We start from the raw sequence: 19029 nt of genomic DNA, 5'->3' as shown, positions 1-19029 counted from the left end.
GCTGGGATTCAAGGTGTGCACCACCATTCCCGCTAGTATTTTCAGTCTCATTTTTCTTTTTAAATCTCTACCGGAAAAACAACATACATTTACAATGACTGGGAACATTAAAGTCCTTTTATTACAAAAGTCTGTACAATGAAGTGCCGAACTCAGCAATGCAATTATACTGGCGGACAGATATATATCTGTATATAGATATAATTTTTATTTGTACCAAAGTAAAACTATCACAAACTGCCTAATTCTAGTGTTCACCTGTGACACGCTTACATGCTATTCCACAGCGCGAGTGGAGTGCTGCCACGCTGCTCCTACTCAGCCAAGCTTAGCACTGAGCAGAGAAGCCTGATGAAGCCAGCCAGGCCGCTGACTTACAAAAATAGAGTTAGCGTTATAAAGGAGGAATATATTATTTAAAACATTTAAATAGTGCACATGGACATTTTTGCATGTGGTATATAAAATAAAACATTCATAAAAATATACAGTGCACATAAAATCAGATGTAACAATCTTATCTGAAGACCAAAAGAAATTAACTAAAAAGTACACCACATGATGAATTCAAATCAAATGATACATTTTTTGGCATTCACTTTTCTAGGAACACATTATGAATAAGCTAGTTTTATCAAAATGAAACCATCAAGATTTATTTAGTGCTTTTTAAAAATTTTCCAAACTATACATTCACTACTATTGGACCCCCCCCTGCCAATCCCAAAAAGACATTGCACACACAAGTGAAATGTAAAGTACTAGAAACACTATTTATTATCAAGCTACTTCATGTGCTTACTATGTAATAGTGCCAAACATCTGAGGTTCATGCTTCCCTCACTTAGGAAAGGATGTTGCAAAATTCCTTTTTTGTATGGAACAAACTTAGTATTAGCTAGTTAAGAAAACCATGCATGAGTCACCGGCATGCAGAACATGGGCACAAAGTGAGACGACAATCCAAAAAGCACGGGGGGGGGGGGGGGGGGGGGGGACACGACGGGACTGCTTAAGATTAAGCCTGACCCAAATCAAGTCTCTATTCCATAAAAATAAGCAAATGATAACAGGAGAGTACCTGGAGAAAATCCACACAAAGCCAAAGGAAAAAAACACTAAGTGTATACAACAATGGGCACACCATTACATATCCTCTAGGTGGCTGCTTTAAATAGCAAATGACTGAGCAAGAGGTACTCATTATAAAGGGTGTTTTTAATCCCCATTTTGCTGGGGGGGAAAAAAAAATGTCCCCTGAATGTACATGTAAAGTTGCAGTGGCATAGCCCTTGTAAGAACAGATTTACTCAGGCATAATGATTGTTTTGACAATTTAGGCCCATTGGAGTAGAAACACAAAATCTGAGCACCATCAGAATTCCAACATACTGACAAGGTTATTTTCTCACATTATCTGGACGTGGGTAGGGGGAACAGCACAAGATCTGATCCAAATAAATCACATCATTGCCCAGCAGATGAACAAACAATTAACTTAAAATCCTATAAGCAACATGTGTTATGATTCAGTTCAGTTGTATGTGTGTGGTATGTGTATTCAATTGACTAAGTAGATCGCTTTCTGGTGTACCCACTGTTCTCTTCATTCCAGAGTACTGTGACCACTGATTTGCAAATTCTAGTTAATATACTATCTGCAAGGTGTCACTTCAGGAATTAAACAGAAGTGTTCCACACTAGGACTTGAAATTTCAGTTTGATTTTGGTTTTCTAGGAGAAACATAAAACACAGTTGCATATGTCACTTTTACAGGCTTTTCTTTCAAATTTTCATTCTGTAAGAAAAAGGCAACTGAAGAATTCAGTGTGAAGATTTTCCTCTCAATTTTCTTCAGTAAGGGGGGGGGGTGGGGGGAACAAAACATTTGTATTTCCAAAGCTCTTGGAGTTCAAAGGTAAAGTTCTGGATGTATCTGTTGTATAAAAGGAGGAAGGAAATTGCATGTTTGCTAGAAGTGGAGACGAGAGTCTGTGATTAATATGGAACATCACTTACATTCCCCAGAGAGGGCCTACTTACCCTCCCATCCTTTTTGTAGTGGTACCAAAACCAAGTACAAAATGACATTCTCTAAGTGCCTGACAAAATGAACTCAAGTTCCAGCCAAGAACATATGATGATAACTTCAAGGAACACAACTGACTTTATGATGTGAATTTTCAAGGAACATGTTTTATATAGATTTTGAAGAATCTTGTTTGCTGATAAGAACTTCAAGAAGCCTAAGCTTGGCTTTAATTTTCTTGTACTCCCTATATTCTTCAAGCACTGGAACACGATCCTCTTTCTGGGCATTCCTAAAGGAGAAGATAAAATCTGTAATACTCTAGAGACCACCTGGAAAGTACAAGTTGTCCTAACTACAAAATACAAAATTACAAATTATAAATTGAAATAAAAGTTTCTCTCCAAGAGAAAAGGTTACTGAATTAACTCCTCTAGCCCCTAAAAACACTCCTAAAATGTTATTTTTGATGAACTTATCTACTAAATAGATTAAATAATGTTATATATTTCTTAGCAATGGTTAGTGTAGAAAACTAGAGGTAACTAATATCTTAATAAAAGTCACTACACTAAGCTCTTCTAGGTCCATGTCCTTAAATACTGGAGGGTTCATTTATATATGCTCCAGTGAGGTAAAATGTGTAAGTAAATAATTTTACCTATAACAAGAGTAGTGCAATGACCTAATTAATTCAGTTTAATCATCAGCTAAAGGATGAAATCACCCAAGTATAATTATATGCAAGATTTTCTTCCAATGATATCCGTAAGACACATGGAAAATGCATTCTTGACCTTCAGATTTTTTTAACCACATTATGCTAACCTAGATAGATATGAAACTCCTGCTGAAAAGCATGTGTGCCACCACGCCCAGCTTTTCTTTTTTGAGGTAGAATTTTGCTCATGCCGGGCGTGGTGGCGCATGTCTTTAATCCCAGCACTCAGAAGGCAGAGGTAGGACGATCGCTGTGAGTTCCAGGCCACTCTGAGACTCCATAGTGAATTCCAGGTCAGCCTGGGGTGGAGTGAGACCCTACATTGAAAAAAAAATTTTTTTTTTGCTCTAGCTCAGGCTGACCTGGAATTCACAATGTAGTCTCAGGGTGGCCTCAAACTAATTTTGACTCATGATGATCCTCCTACCTGTGCCTTCAGAGTGTTGGGATTAAAGATGTGTGCCCCCATGCCCTGCTAGTTCTCATCTTTTAACAGAGCCTCCTCTCTCTCCAGAGGTCAATAGTGCACATCAGTTAGGCAAAGCATGTACCTTATTATTTTATAGGAAGTTACAATATTACATATCTTGAGAGTGGGCAGTGTGGATTAACCCAACAAATAATCTAAGGACAATGATTGTAGCTTAAGCACAATTGTGATAGTTCGAATGTATGGCCACATAGACTCATGTGTTAATAAAAACTGAGCTTGCAGGCTGGAGATGGCTTAGCAGTTAAAGGTGTTCGCCTGCAAAGCCAAAGGATCCTGGTTCAACTCTCTAGGACCCACATAAGCCAGATGCACAAGGGGGCGTATGCATCTGGAATTTGCAGTGGCTGGAGGCCCTGGTACACCCATTCTCTCTCAAATAAATAAACCAGAGCTTGCAACTTGAGCCCCTAGCAGATGGATTCCTACCACAAGGGGCGTTTCATTGGGGGACAGATCTTGAGCTCAGCCCTATGGTGTATGGACAGCAGTTTGGAGCTCTGGCTGTTAATGCTTGCTGGCTGTTTAATGGTACCTCTCTGCTACTGAGCTATGGAAATGAGTCAGCTTCTTCTGCCATTGATGATGTTCCCCTGGACTGTGTAACGCAGCCTGAAATGAACCCTTTTCTCCTGTAAGTTTCTTTTGGTCAGGTGTTTGTCCCAGCAACTCAAAACTGACTGTAACAACAAAGATCTCAGGATAAAAATTAGGAATCCAGGGTGGAGAGATGGTTTAGCGATTAAGGTGCTTGCCTGCACAGCCGAAGAACCCAGGTTCAATTCCCCAGGATACACAAGTGGCACATGTGTCTGGAGTTGTTTTGCAGAGGCTAGGGGCCCCGGCAAGCCCATTCTCTAAGCAATAAATAAATAAATTATATGTATTTATTTATATATATGTATGTATGTATGTATGTATGTATGTATGTATGTATTTTAAATTAAGAATCCAAACTAGTTGAGGTGTCCACTCCTACTTTGGGTCCCCTTTGAAAAGAGAAGCATCTCCTTTTACAACTATTTCCTAAAAGGTGAGGCTACAGAACTAAATAACAAAACCACTATGGGCTAGGGCTATAATTCAGTGGTAGCCTTTGCCTAACATGTTCAAGGGTTTAAGCCCAAGTACTACAAACACAAAAATTCAAGACAATCCCTCCCCCTGCTCAAGGTAGGGTATCACTCTGGCCTAGGAGCTCACGCTATAGCCCGAGATGGCCTTGAACTCACAATCTTCCTACCTCAGCCTCCTGGGTGTTGGGATTAATGGTGTGCGCCACCATACATGACCCAGACAATCTTAAAATATATATTTTTTGTTTATTTTTAATTATGTGAGAGCAACAGAGCTCTAGAAAGAGAGAGAATGGGCGCGCCAGGGCCTCCAGACACTGCAAACAAACTCCAGATGCATGCGCTCCCTTGTACATCTGGCTAATGTGGGTCCTGGGGAAATTGAGCCTCGAACCAGGGTCCTCAGGCTTCACAGGCAAGAGCTTAACCGCTAAGCCATCTCTCCAGCCCAAAATATATTTTCTTATGTGGCATTTACTCCAGCTTGGACTCTTCCTTGCCATTAATAATAGCAGGAATTTAGAACATAAAGGGACATTATGAAATTTTCTTTTTGCAATGCTGGGGATCAAATTCTAGGGTCTTGACCATACTAGGCAAATGCTATACTACTGGTTAAGATATGTAATCCCCAAAGTTTTATTTTCAATGCTAACAATCTACAAGCACAATTCATTTCATAATTCTGCATATTTTTAAACATATTTTATTTGAGAGAGAGAGAGAAAGAAAGAGAATGGGCGTGCCAGGGCCTCTATCCATTGCAAACGAATTCCAGATGCGTGCAGCCCCTTATGCATCCAACTTACATAGGTCCTTTGGCTTTTCAGGCAATTGCCTTAAACGATATCTCTCCAGCCCCTGTGTACTATTTTAATATATGGGCATTTTGAAAGTTAAAGGAGAAAGATACCAATATTTGTGATTAACAAACCTTCCATTTTGTTGATAAAATGCTTCTTCAAATTCTCGTAATGTTTTACGTAGTTTCTTTTTCTCTGCTCTGGCTTTCCAAAGTTGTTCCAGCAATTCAGGCCTAGAAAGGAGATTATTAAAGGGCACAAATGATCACTCTGTAGTCTCAAGGTGGCCTCGAACCTCCTACCTCTGCCTCCCAGGTGCTGGGATTAAAGATGTGCAGCACCATGCCTGGCTTGTACTTTTTTAATACTTTTTTTTTTTTTTTTTTTTAATTTAAGGGCCTCTTTCTGCTGCAAACAACTCTAGATGTACATGCTACTTTATGTATCTGGCTTTATGAGGGCACGGGGGAAGTTGAATCTGGGCCAGCAGGCTATGTAAACAGACAGCTTTAACTGTGGAACAATCTCTTTAGCCCTCATTATATTCTTTTTTAAAAAAAGATTTATTCTTATTTATTTGAGACGGGGGGGAGGAGAGAAAAAATGGGAATGAGCATGCCAAGGCCTCTAGCTACTGCAAATGAACTCCAGATGCATACACCACCATGTGCATCTGGCTTATGTGAGACCTGGAGAATCGAACCTGGGTTCTTAGGCTTTGCAAGCAAGTGCCTTAACTGTTAGGGCATTTCTCCAGCCCTCTCATTATATTCTTAAGAGTAATTCTAGTCCTGGCTATACATTAACACCAGTTAGAAGCTTTTAAAATATACTCATGCTTACACAGCTCTATAAACCTACTAAATCAGAATACTTGAAGTTAGAGCTTAGTATGACTACTTTAAATTTTTTTTTTCTTTTTTTTTGTGGTTTTTCAAAGTAGAGTCTCACTTTAGTTGAGGCTGACCTGGAATTCACTATGTAGTTTGAGGGTGGCCTCGAACTCATAGCGATCCTCCCACCTCTGCCTCCTGAGTTCTGGGATTAAAGGCCTGTACCACCACACTCAGCAGTAAAAGTTTTTTCTTAAATTGACTGTAAAGTGAAGGGCTGAGAACAAGTGTCATTAATTTTATAGTCAAAGATAAACAAGTAAATACATAACAAAAGATAAATTTTTTAGCTGGTTCCTATACTTTGTTATAAATTGCACAGATTTAAAAACAATTGAAGGGCTGGAGAGATGGCTAAGCAGGTAAAGCACTTGCCTACAAAGCCAAAGGACCCAGGTTCTATTCCCCAGGACCCACATAAGACAGATGCACAAGTTGGCACATGCGCCTGGAGTTTGTTTGCAACATCTGGAGGTCCTGGCATGGGCGTGTGTGTGTGCGCGCGCGCACACACACACTCTCTCTTTCTCACATAAATAAAATAAAAAATTAAAACACACTATTTAAATAAGGTAGAACTATACTATATATTTATTATACTTTATAATAAGGGTATGTCCTCCAATCCATTTTTTTTTTTCCTGGTAGGATCTTGCTAATTCACTATGCAGTCTCAGGGTGGTCTCAAACTCTCAGTAATCCTCCTTCCTCTGCCTCCTCAGTGTTGGGATTAAGAGTGTGCACTACCATGCCTGGCCTTTTATTTATTTATTTATTTACTTCAAGGAAAGATGTCACTTTCACCCAGGATGACCTGGAAGGCTGGCCTCAAACTCAAAGTGATCCTCTAACCTCAACCTCCCCAGGGCTGGGATCAAAGGCATGCAACACTGTGTCAGCCTCTCCAATGTTTTGTTTTGTTTTTTAAATATTTATTTGAAAGAGGGGGAAAGGGGCAGATAGAGATTGGGCATGCTAGCCACTGCAATTGGAACTCCAGATACATGCACTATATTGTGCATCTGGCTTTAACCGTACCTGATCCTTTGGCTTTGCTGGCAAGCACCTTAACCACTAAGCCATCTCTCCAGCCCTTAACATATATATTCGAGAGATAGAGAAAATAGGCACTCATGCCACTGCAAATGAACTCCAGATGCATACATCACTGTGTGCATCTTGCTTTATGTGAATACTGGGGAATGAAACCCAGGCATCAGGCTCTGTAAGCAAGGGCCTTTATTTAACCACTGAGCAATCTTTCCAAGTCCTAACATACGATTTCTTGTAAAGGGAGATCCCTGTAACAATAAAATACAAATAGGATAAAATCACAAACCAGCATACATACATAGAAGCTGCTCGAGTACTTGTTAATCGGAGATCTCGAGCCAGTTTTTCTGGATTTTCTTCAAAATCGGATTCTGAGTTTTCGAGTGAAGACTGTGCCTGTACAGCTGTTTTCAAGATATCACTTAACTCAGATGACAGACTAACACCATCTTCCTCTTCTTCCTAAATGACATTCAAATAGAATCAAGTAGGCCATGAATTCCAACTTTCCCATTCATAAAGCAATTAAAGAATGACTTCTCTAAAGGATTACCTTGATTTCTTCAAAAAAATGTGCAGTTTCTCCTTCTATAATTGGCTGTAACATCTGACCACGACGCTTTGTGGAGGGAGATCCCTGCAAAAACCAGTAATACAAAGTTTTGAATTTCGAGTATTTTTAAGGTATTTAGTGAAGCTTCACATACTCTAATAGATACAAAAGTTTATTTTCAGCAGGGGTATTGAAGCTTGGTGGTATAGCATGTACTTAACCTGCCCAAGGCCTTGGGTTCAGTTCCAAACAGATAAAAGCAAGCAAACCTACTTTCAAAACCTTAAAAGCATGTCCTTTTAAGTTTTTTAGACGTTACTTAATAAATTTATTTTTTGCTTATATACTTTTATTTATGCATTCATAAGGGTAGTAGCTGATGTAAGTCCAGAAAAAAATCAAGAGTTCATTCAAACCTGAAGATACTCTTTTTCACATACCGCTTAAACTCTAAAAGACAGTGTTAAATATAGTTTAAGTTTCTTCATTTAAAAAAAATATTTTTTAATTTTTATTTATTTGAGAGACAGGGATACAGAAACAGGCACGGAGAGAGAAAGAACAGGCACGACAAGGCCTCCAGCCATTGCAAACAACTCCAGATGTGGGCACCGCCTTGTGCATCTGGCTTACGTGGGTCCTGGGGAGTCGAAACTGGATCCTTTGGCTTTGCAAGCAAGCACCTTAACCGCTAAACAATATCTCCAGCCAACTTTGATCTTTTTTTAATATTTGTTTATTTATGGGGGGGATGGGCATACCAGGAACTCAAGCCTGTGCAAAGTAATTACAAACACATGTGGCACCTTGTGCATCTGGCTTTACATGAGTACTAGGGAATTGAATCCTCGTCTTTATGCTTTGTAGGCAAAAACCTCAACTGCTGAGCATCTCTCCAGCCCCCTTTGTTCATTTTTAAAGTGGCCTTGCCAATTGTTAATCTTCCATAAAAATGAGATCATATAAAATGTAGCCTTTTGTGTCCAACTCCTTTCATTCACCATGCTTCCAAGATTAATTCATGTTGAAGCATATCAGTTACTTCATCCCTTTTTGCTAAATAAGATCCCAGTGTATGGATGTCATATTTTATTTAGCTATTTATCTGTTGAGAAATTATTATTCTAGGAGCTAAACCTTAGTTTATGTTTAGTATGCTTCATTCATACAACACAATCAACTTACAACCCAGCACTCCCCTACTTTTAAAAATATTTTACTTTAAGATTGGGTCTTAAGTTGCTTAGGCTGGCATTAAACTTGCAAACCTCCTGTGTTAGCCACTTGGGCAATTAGGATTATAGGCATGTGTTACCACAATATCTGGCTGTAATATTTGAACTTCTGGGGAACTAGTTATACAACTTACATTCCAAATTCACTAAGATTCACTTTGTTTTCTGAAAGTTTTAAAATTTTAGCTCTTTTACCTGTGGCGTGGGATAAAGATTTTTTTCCATGTAGATATCTAGAAGTGTCTGCAACACATACTGGAAAAAAACTATTCCTTGATTTGTCTTAGCTTAACTTTTAGACTCCCAATTCTACTTTCTCATATAAGGTCATAGGATGGGCATGGTGGCCCGTGTCTTTTGTCCCAGCATTTGGGAGATAGGTAGGAGGATTGTTGTGAGTTTAGGGCCAGTATGGAATTATAGAGTAAGTTCTAGGTCTGCCTGGGATAGAGTGAGACCCTACCTTGAAAAAACAAACCTATGTACAAAAAATAGTAATAATATGAAGTCATAGTCAGGAGTCCATAAAATCTAGAACTGCTTCCTTCCTACTAACTTAGGTTTTAAAGAAATACCTATGGAATTCAAAAATTGTTTTCCATTAAGAAACTTCAAAGACTTACTTTATTATGGAATTAAAGGTGATTGATACATAAAAGACCTGGCTATAATTTTACTTTTTACAAAGTGCATTACATATGCTTTCTCTATTTTCTAGACTATTATGATGTGAGATGCTTTTCCATACCCGTCCCCATAGTGACGACTAACCTCTGAAACTGTGAGCTAAATTTAATCTTTCCTCCTCCTTTAAACAGTTTATGTTAGAAATTTCTGTCACAGTAAACCTAAAACTAATACCAACAATTGCTATCAAAGTATTGGGATCACTGCTATGACAACTTGACAATGTGTCACAGAAGCCTTTTAAATTAGTTTGTGGGAAGAATTTGTGGAAGTTTGGAGAAGCAGAATAGAAAGGTCTTAGAATGTAGTAAGCCAAGCTTACTTGGTAATTCTGATGAGATCGCAGGTGACCAGAATGCTGATAGAAAATGTGGACACTAAAGATTAGGTGAAGAGCCTGACACTTATATAGATAACTTTGGGCACATCAACACCTAAATCATCAACTCCTGAAAAATGAGGGTGTGATGTTTTGCTTACCAAGACTTAATGTCATAGCATACATAATAATGCTTATTGAACATTTAATTTGCTTGCAAAGCCAAAGGACCCAGGTTCGATTCCCCAGGACCCACATTAGCCAGATGCACAAGGGGGCACACGCGTCTATAGTTCTTTGCAGTGGCTGGAGTCCCTGGCGTGCCCATTCTCTCTCCCTCTCCATCTTTCACTGTCAAATAAAAATTTAAAAAAATAAAAAAATTTAAAAATGCTTATTGAAGTGCCTGGGAAATAGTTTTAAGCACTTATTCATTTCTTATCCTTTAAAATTACTGATTTTCCAACCTTGACTATGTTTTTCTCCAAAATACCATTGAAAGATTATTTTTAAATACACACTGAAAAATGAACTAAAAAGAAATATCCATTGGACGCTGACTATGGCTTATAACTGCAGCATTTGGGAGGCTGAAGCAGGAGGACTGCTACAAGTTTGAGGCCAGGCCAGACTACACAGTGAGTGAGTTCCATCCAGCCCGCCTGGATGTAAGAAACTATTTTTGTTTCACTGTGTGCATGTGGTATGTGTGTACGCATGTAAAGGATGTTGGATATCTTCCTCAATCACAACCCACTATATATTTTGGGACAAGGTCTTTCACTGAACCGATAGCTCAGCAATCCTTCTAGACTGGCTAGCCAGCAAGCTCCAAGGATCCTCCTGTCTTTGATTCCCCAGTGCTGGGATTATAAGCACAAACCACTTTGCTCAGCTTTACATAGGTACAGGTACAAGTCTTCATTGCTTGTACTTTACCAAGTGAACCATCTCATCAGCTCAAGACCCCGTTTAAAAAAAAAAAAAAAACAACAAAAATGAAGGGGGATGGAGAGATGGCTCAGGAGTTAAGATGCTTGCCTGCAAAGCTTAACAACTCAGTTGGATTCCTCAGTACCCATATAAAGCCAAAGGTACAAAGGGGCACATGCATCAGAGGTTTGTTTGCAGTGGCTAAGGTCCTGACATGTCCATACTTTCTTTCTTCCCCCTCTGCTTGCAAATAAATTTTTTTCTTGCTTGCTTGCAAAGCCTGCAGGCTCAGGGGTTCAATTCCCCAGTATCCACATAAAACCAAATGCACAAAGTGGTTCATGTATCTTTGGAGCAGCAAGAGGCCCTGGTACACTCATACACACACATACACTCTCCCTACTTGCAAATAAACAAACTGTTTTTCAAAAAAAATGAAGAAGGGCTAGGGAAATGGCTTAATGAATGGTTAAGGTGTTTGCCTGTGAAGCCTAAGGGCCACAGTTGGATTCCCCAGGACCCACTTAAGCCAGATGTACAAGGGGGCACATATGGCGTGCCTATTCTCTCTCTCAAATAAATAAATAAAAATACATTTAAAAAAATGAAGAATTGCCAGGCTTGGTGGCACACACCTTTAATCCCAGCACTTGGGAGGCAGAGGTAGGAGGATTGCTGTGAGTTCAAGGCCACCCTGAGACTCCATAGTGATTTTCAGGTCAGCCTGGGCTAGAGTGAGACCCTACCTAGAAAAAAGAAAAAGATGCCAGATGTGGTGGTGCATGCCTTTAATCCCAGCACCGGGAAGGAGAGGTAGGAGGATCACCAAGAGTTCGAGGCCACCCTGAGACTACGTAGTGAATTCCAGATCAGCCTGAGCTAAAGTGAGACCCTACCTCAGAAAACCAAAGAAAAAATTCCTTTGTTTACTTACAAGGACAGGAGTAATGCTAGCTCTTGTCAGCATCTGTTTTATAAGCCTGTATCTGTCATAGAGAGGTTTAACAATGTGTCTTTCTTCCCTGGTCACCTGAAGTAAAACAAAAACAAAACAAAGAACCTTACCAGAAATTTAAGAGATAATGAAAACAATGAACCATATGATTACCCTACCCCCCACCCCAGATTGAAGTTTTTAAATAATGCTCTATATGGCTGCTTTGAAGAATACAGGCCACCAAAGACAGGAAATCTTTTTAGCAAGAGTTCTTACCGGTCTTCCATGTTGACTTTCATAGTAAAGAAGACTCTTCTGGAGAGAAGTTTTCTCTTCTATCAAATGATCTTTTGTCATTTTCTAAAATAAGGGGAAGAAAGAGAAGCACTAAAACATTGTTACGATTGGTTGAGGACATACTGTCATCAGTATAGCCTGTACATTCTATTTGAATAAATTACGAATATTGGGGTGTTGGGAAAGTTAATCTTTTTTTAAATCCAATATCCAAATCTGTAAAATGGTAATATTTCATTCTACCTCATAGGGCTTAAATGAGGACTAAATAATATATGTTATGTTTCTAGAATAGTGCCTGTTGAGCACACAGTCAACACATGCAACTACTTCTCATTTTATGTTAGCATCGAGAACAAGGGACACAGGGGAAGCTGAGAAGATGGTGTAGTAGTTAAGGCACTTGTTTGCAAAGCCTGTAAGCGCAGGATCAATTCCCATACCATCCACACAAATCCAGATGCCAAAAGTAGCCCAAGTGTCTGTAATTCATTTGGAGCTTAATGAGGCTTGGCATGCCCAGATACAGACACACACACAATAAATAAAATAGGGCTGGAGGGATAGCTTAGCAGTAAACGCATTTGCCTGCAAAGCCAAAGGACCCAGGTTCCATTCCCCAGGACCCATGTTAGCCAGATGCACAAGATGGTGCATATGTCTGGAGTTTGTTTGCAGTGGCTGGAGGCTCTGGCACACTAATTCTCTCTACCTCCCTCTTTCTCTTTGTCAAATAATAAAACTTAAAAACAAAAACAAAAACAAAAATGTGCAAGCCGGGCATGGTGGCGCACACCTTTAATACCAGCACTCAGGAGGCAGAATTAGGAGGATCACTGTGAGTCTGAGGCCACCCTGAGACTACACAGTGAATTCCAGGTCAGCCTGGGTTAGAGTGAGACCTTACCCTACCTCGAACAAAAAAAAAAAAAAATAAAACACCGTGGAGAGTGGAGTTTCAAAGGGCAAGTGGGAGGGAGGGAATATGGGATATTGTTTACAATTATGGAAGTTGTCAATAAAAAATAAATAATAAAAGGAAAAATACATAAAATAGTGGATACAGGCCAGGCATGGTGGCAAATACCTATTTATAATCCCAATGCTCAGGAAGCAGGAGGAATGCAGGTTTCAAGCCAACCTGGCATACAGTTAGATCCTTTCTCATGAAAGTAAGTATTGCTGATAAAACTTAGCGGTAGAACTTGGGAATATATAAGGTGCCTGGGTTCAAACCCAACCAAAACCACCAATCCCCTTCCAAAGACAGACTAGTGCCAGGCACATCTCTCACACAAGCGTATGTTTTATAAGCCATTACTTGCTGCACTACTAAAGAGAATTGCAGTGGGTGAGGTCTTAGAAAAAGCACAAAAACATCAACTTGTGACTCCAGACTTGTACTCTATGACCTCAGTTTCCCAGTGTGGGGTGGGCTCATTCTTTTTCCAAATTTACTTGTCCACAGAACCACTGCTTTTGTTCTATAGGCTCCTGTGATGGTTTGAATCAGATGCCCTTCAAAACAGATACACACACACACACACACACACACGCACACACACACACACACATATATATATATATAATACATATATAAAGTACCTTCAACCATTGAGCCGTCTCTCCAGCCCAAGTCATGTTTTGAATGCCCTAGCTGGTGACAATTTGAAAGGTGCTGCTTTGCTAGAGATGTGTTACTGGGGATGGGCTTAGGAGTGTTATAGCCAGATCCTTCTTGCCAGAACTTGGCTCACTTTTCCTACAGCTGTTTTCCATATGTTGTGTCAAAGGAGATGCCCATCCTCTGCTCATGCCATGCTGTCCCCCTGACCTCATGAAGCTTTCCCTTGAGACTGTAAGCCAAAAAAACAAAAAACAAAAAACAAAAAAAAACAAACAAAAAAAAGCAACTTTCCTCCCATTAGCTGCTTTTGGTAAGGAGCTTTGTCCCAGCAACAAGAAAATAACTATACAGAAGATTAGTACCAGAGGTGTGAGGCTGTTGCTGTTAGAATTAGAAACCTGACTGTGGCTTTTGTCCTTTTGGAACTGATTTGGAGGAGGCATGTGGAAAGATTCGAAACCTTGGCCTAAAAGATGCCTTGTGGTAGAGTTTAGCGGACATTGTAGTCAGAGTTGAGAGACCTGGGTGCAGTAAGAACTAGGACTGTGAACTTGGTTTATTATGAGAGGAAGAACTTCATCAGAATTGGATTAGAAGAAGCAGTTTGTGCAAGGCCTGCTATGTTCAGCCCATACCCTAAGAACTTGAACAGCACTGAGTTTGGAAGAAAGAGACTGGTGTGAGCAAGAGGACATGGAACAGAAACAGTGAAGTTTGGGGATGGGAGATGGCTCAGTGGTTAAAGGCACTGGCTTAATGGGTTCAATATCCTAGTGCCCATGAAAAGCCAGATGCAGAGAGGTGTATGCATCTAGATTTCAAATGCATTGGCAAGAGATCCTTCTCTCTCCTCTACTCTCTTCTCTCTGTATGTGTGTGTGTGTCCCCCAACACTCAGAGAAGCAGAGGTAGAATCACCATGAGTTCAAAGTCACCCTGAGACTATTACATAGTGAATTCCAGGTCAGCCTGGGCTACAGTGAGACCCTACCTTGAACCCCACAACCCTTCTCCCCCCAAAAAAGGAATGAATGAAAAGTATGGGCTGAAACTGATGCCCATGTAGCTGCAATTGTTCAAGCAATTAACACCATTCAGATTAGGCCAGCTACATTGCATTAGGATAGCAGGAAGAATGCGACTCTTTAAGTGTCCTCTCTTTGAAGTTGGCTTTGTTCCTCCCTGGATTAACAAATTTTGGTAGCCTACCTGGTAGTACAGGAATATAACAAAACCAGGATAAAAGGTATCATTTGATTTGCAGTGAGGTTTGTTTTTTGGAGGTGGCCACTTGGCAATGTGAAGGAGGGTTACTGAAATTTCTGACTGAAGACCGACCTGATGGAGCCTTGAGGATGAACTATGGATTACTGGGACCTTGGGAATTTTGAGATGCCAAGACTATGGGAGAGCTGACAAGGAAAGCTGCCATCTTAGGATGTAGTTTTCCTTGGGCCGTGGGCAGCCAAGTAGGAGGGGCAGAATTAGAACCCCAGAGTATTTGTCACTTGTTACAAATGTCTAACTTGGAGCTAGAGTTAGATTTAGATCTTGTATTGGTTCAATCTTTCCTTGTTATGCCCAATGCTGTCTTTTGCAGTGTGAATGTTTATTCTGTGCTATTATGTGGTTTTGGTTTTATAGGTTCATAGGAGATCTTGGACTATGGGCATGTTTCAACAGTACTGGGACTGCTAAGAACTATGAACTTTTGTTGTTGTTTTGAGGGAGGATCTCACTCCACAGCCCAGGCTAATCTGGAATTCACTATGTATTCTCAGTCTGGCCTTGAACTCACAACAATCCTCCTACCTCAGCCTCCTGAATGCTGGGATTAAAGACATGTGCCCAGCTACTATGAGATTTTTTTTTTTTCCAAAATTTTTTATTTATTTATTTGAGAGCGACAGACACAGAGAGAAAGACAGGTAAAGGGAGAAGAGAGAGAATGGGCGCGCCAGGGCTTCCAGCCTCTGCAAACGAACTCCAGACGCATGCGCCCCCTTATGCATCTGGCTAATGTGGGACCTGGGGAATCGAGCACTCGAACCGGGGTCCTTAGGCTTCACAGGTAAGCGCTTAACCGCTAAGCCATCTCTCCAGCCCGAGATCTTTTAAACTTAGACTGAATGTACTATATGTCATGGATGGTCATCAATTTATGGGGGCCTGGGGTGGAATGTTGTGGTTTGAATAAAGTGACCCCCATAAACTTATGTGTTTTTAATGGTTGTTCCCCAGTCAGCAGCAATTTGGGAGACAGAGCCTTGACAGAGGAGGTGTGTTGTTGGGGAGGGCTTAGGGATGTTGTAACCAGCTCCGCCTTGCCAGAACTTGGCTCACTCTTCTGCTACTGTCTTCCACGTGCTGTGGTAGACGTGATGTCCAGCCCCTCTCATGCCATGCTTTTCCTGCCACTATGAAGCTTCCCCTTAACAGTGTAAGCCAAAATAAAAATGTTAGGCTGGGCATCATGGCACACACCTTTAATCAGAGGCAGAGTTCAGGAGGATCACAGTGAGTTCAAGGACAGACTGGGACTACAGAGTGAATTCCAGGTCAGCCTGGGTCAGAGTGACACCTTACCTGGAGAGGAAAAAAAAAAAAAATTCCCTACAATGTTGCTTTTAGCCAGGTGCTTTGTTCCAGCAATGAGAAGGTAACTGCAACAGCTCCCTGACTGCCCTCACTCTAGCTCAGGCTGACCTGGAATTCACTATGTAGTCTCAGGGTGGCCTGGAACTCACAATCCTACCTTTCCCTCCTGAGTGCTGGATTAAAGGTGTGCGCCACCATGCCCAGCTGCTTAGATTATATTTATGGAGTAGAGAGTGAGTAAGTGCAGGACTCAATAAAACACTGTGATTTCATTTTCAAGACTGAACCTTAATTCTGGATAATGAATATGAATAAAACTCAGCAATGATTCATCCTTTTACATACTCATCTTGCCCACTACCCTCCCACATTAATGAACCCACCAGCACTCTAGTTTTTTTTTTTTAAAGATGTCTATATCAGAATTTATTCTTTTTTTATTTTTATTTTTTTTTTGATTTTTCGAGGTAGGGTCTCACTGTAGCCCAGGCTGACCTGGAATTCACTAAGGAGTCTCAGGGTGGCCTCGAACTCATGGCGATCCTCCTACCTCTGCCTCCCGAGTGCTGGGATTAAAGGCATGCGCCACCACGCCCGGCTTATAATAGATACTCTTTTTCTTTTCTTTCTTTTTTTTTTTTTTCTGAGGTAGGGTCTCACTAGCTCAGGCTGACCTGGAATTCACTGTATAGTCTCAGGGTGGCCTCGAACTCATAGTGCTCCTCCTACCTCTGCCTCCCAAGCGCTGGGATTAAAGGAGTGCGCCACCACGCCTGGCTTTTATTTTTAATTTTTATTAGCATTTTCCATGATTATAAAATATATCCCATGGTAATTCCCTCCCACCACACACTTTCTCCTTTGAAATTTCATTCTTCATCATATAACCTCCCCATCACAATCATTGTGCTTATATATATACAATATCAACCTATTAAGTACCCTCCTCCCTTCCTTTCTCTTCCCTTTATGTCTCCTTCTTAACTTACTGGCCTCTGCTACTAAGTATTTTCATTCTCACGCAGAAGCCCAATCATCTGTAGCTAGGATCCACATATGAGAGAGAACATGTGGCGCTTGGCTTTCTGGGCCTGGGTTACCTCACTTAGTATAATACTTTCCAGGTCCATCCATTTTTCTGCAAATTTCGTAACTTCATTTTTCTTTACCGCTGAGTAGAACTCAGCACTCTAGTTTTATTTAAAAGAAAAGAAAGCCTTTTAAAAATAAGCTTGGGGGTAGAGGAGATGGTTCAGTAGGTAAAGTACTTGCAGCACAACATGAGAACCTGAGTTCAGATCCCCAGTACCCATGTAAAATGAGGGATGTAGTGGAGCACACTTATAATCCCAGCACTGGAGAGGCAGAGACAAACTGTTCTCAAATAAGGTGGATCGTTACAGAAGACACCCAACACTGTATCTATATACATTTATATACATGCCCACACTTTTGCACATGTATTCACACACACATGCTCCCTCACAACCAACAAGCAAATAAGCATATACACACATGAATGCAAAAAAAAAAAAAAAAAAAATACAAGTGTTAGTATTGTGACCTAATCCCTGGAAGATGTGATAAATGTATGTTTCTGCAAACTGAAGAATACACAAGAGAATACCTAGACACTTCTATCTTGCTATGGTCATTTTTTAGTTTCAGGAGTTCTAAGCGTGATTCGTGGCAGAAATCTTAGTTCAGCATTACCTTGACATCTTCTGGGAGACACCTCTCAACACGTTTTTCCTTGAGTCTTTTCATAATCAATTCAAGAGTTGCTTCCTTCGATGGCTTCTTCTCCTTTTGAATGATTCTAGGTTCACTTTCATTCTCTTCATCTTCATGGTCTAGAGAAGAGCCAAAACTTTTCGGAAGAGTGTTACTACGTGGACGTGTCTGAGGGACAAATTCCCCATCAGAGTTTTTGTGTTTTGCATCTATATTTCAAATAAAAGGATAGATTAATAAAGATCGATTACACAAAGGTTCAGATATTTCAAAGTCAAATGTTTAGTTATAAAAATATTAAGAGCTATTCTGTTCATTTTTTAATATTTCATTTTTATTTATTTGAGGGGGGGCAGATAGAATGTGAATGCAAGGGCCTCCAGCTGCTGCAAACTCCAGACGCACATATCACCTTGTGCATCTTGCTTATGTGGGTCTTGGGGAATTGAACCTAGGTCTTTTGGCTTGCAGGCAAGCACCTTAACCGCTAAGCCATCTCTCCAGCCCTATGCATTCTTTCAATCAATATTCATAAGGACTTTACTATAAAGTAAGATACTCTGATAAGCACTGAACATAAAACATTCTCATGGAAAACATTCAAGGAAAAGAAAATAGTAATTAAATAATTAGATTAATACATGAAGTGCTATAAAAATGGTAACAGACAAGACTTATAATCCTTGAAAGAGTATACATGGGGCTGAAGAGATGACAGTTAAGGCACTTACATCCAAGCGTAAGGACATAGGCTCGATTCCTCAATACCCACATAAGCCAGATGTACACGGTAGAGCATATGTCTGAAGTTCATTTGCAGTGGCTAGAGGCCCTGGTGTGCCCATTCTCTCTATATATAATAAGTATTTTTCTAGAACTTGTACTTCATGGAAGAGGAACTACACTAGAAGGGAAGGCCAAAAGTGGAATAGGACAAGCTGACTTAACATGGAAGAATTAAGCAGAAAACATTTTTCAACAAATGAGGTAATAACTTATACAAAGGACCTAAATTTTTGCATGCTTAAAAACAGAAAATGAAA

General features: G+C 40.2%; 2 protein-coding genes across 5 annotated transcripts in view; one reads left to right on the top strand and one right to left on the bottom strand.

Annotated features, from left to right (window-relative positions):
- Pkd2l2 (polycystin 2 like 2, transient receptor potential cation channel) overlaps positions 1 to 2130 on the top strand; it is a 99715-nt gene extending 97585 nt beyond the window's left edge. The window contains exon 14 of the mRNA XM_004652468.2: positions 2064 to 2130. Coding sequence (XP_004652525.2) covers positions 2064 to 2115 — 52 coding nt within the window. The 3' untranslated portion in view covers positions 2116 to 2130. The remainder of the gene's footprint in view (positions 1 to 2063) is intronic.
- A 19-nt stretch (positions 2131 to 2149) lies between these two features.
- The window catches only part of Fam13b (family with sequence similarity 13 member B), an 81448-nt gene continuing 64568 nt past the window's right edge, over positions 2150 to 19029 (bottom strand). For all 4 annotated transcript variants that reach the window (XM_045132292.1, XM_045132291.1, XM_045132293.1 and 1 more), the window contains 7 exons: positions 17966 to 18195; positions 12007 to 12090; positions 11728 to 11823; positions 7620 to 7703; positions 7365 to 7528; positions 5252 to 5353; positions 2150 to 2322 (listed from right to left, as the gene is read on the bottom strand). In XM_045132292.1, coding sequence (XP_044988227.1) covers positions 2199 to 2322; positions 5252 to 5353; positions 7365 to 7528; positions 7620 to 7703; positions 11728 to 11823; positions 12007 to 12090; positions 17966 to 18195 — 884 coding nt within the window. In that variant the 3' untranslated portion in view covers positions 2150 to 2198. The remainder of the gene's footprint in view (positions 2323 to 5251; positions 5354 to 7364; positions 7529 to 7619; positions 7704 to 11727; positions 11824 to 12006; positions 12091 to 17965; positions 18196 to 19029) is intronic.

Source organism: Jaculus jaculus, chromosome 13 (genome assembly GCF_020740685.1).
Source record: "Jaculus jaculus isolate mJacJac1 chromosome 13, mJacJac1.mat.Y.cur, whole genome shotgun sequence".
In the NCBI taxonomy this organism is placed as follows: domain Eukaryota; kingdom Metazoa; phylum Chordata; class Mammalia; order Rodentia; family Dipodidae; genus Jaculus; species Jaculus jaculus.
The sequence above is the reverse complement of the archived record's forward strand: the minus strand, read 5'-3'. Positions and strand labels throughout refer to the sequence as shown.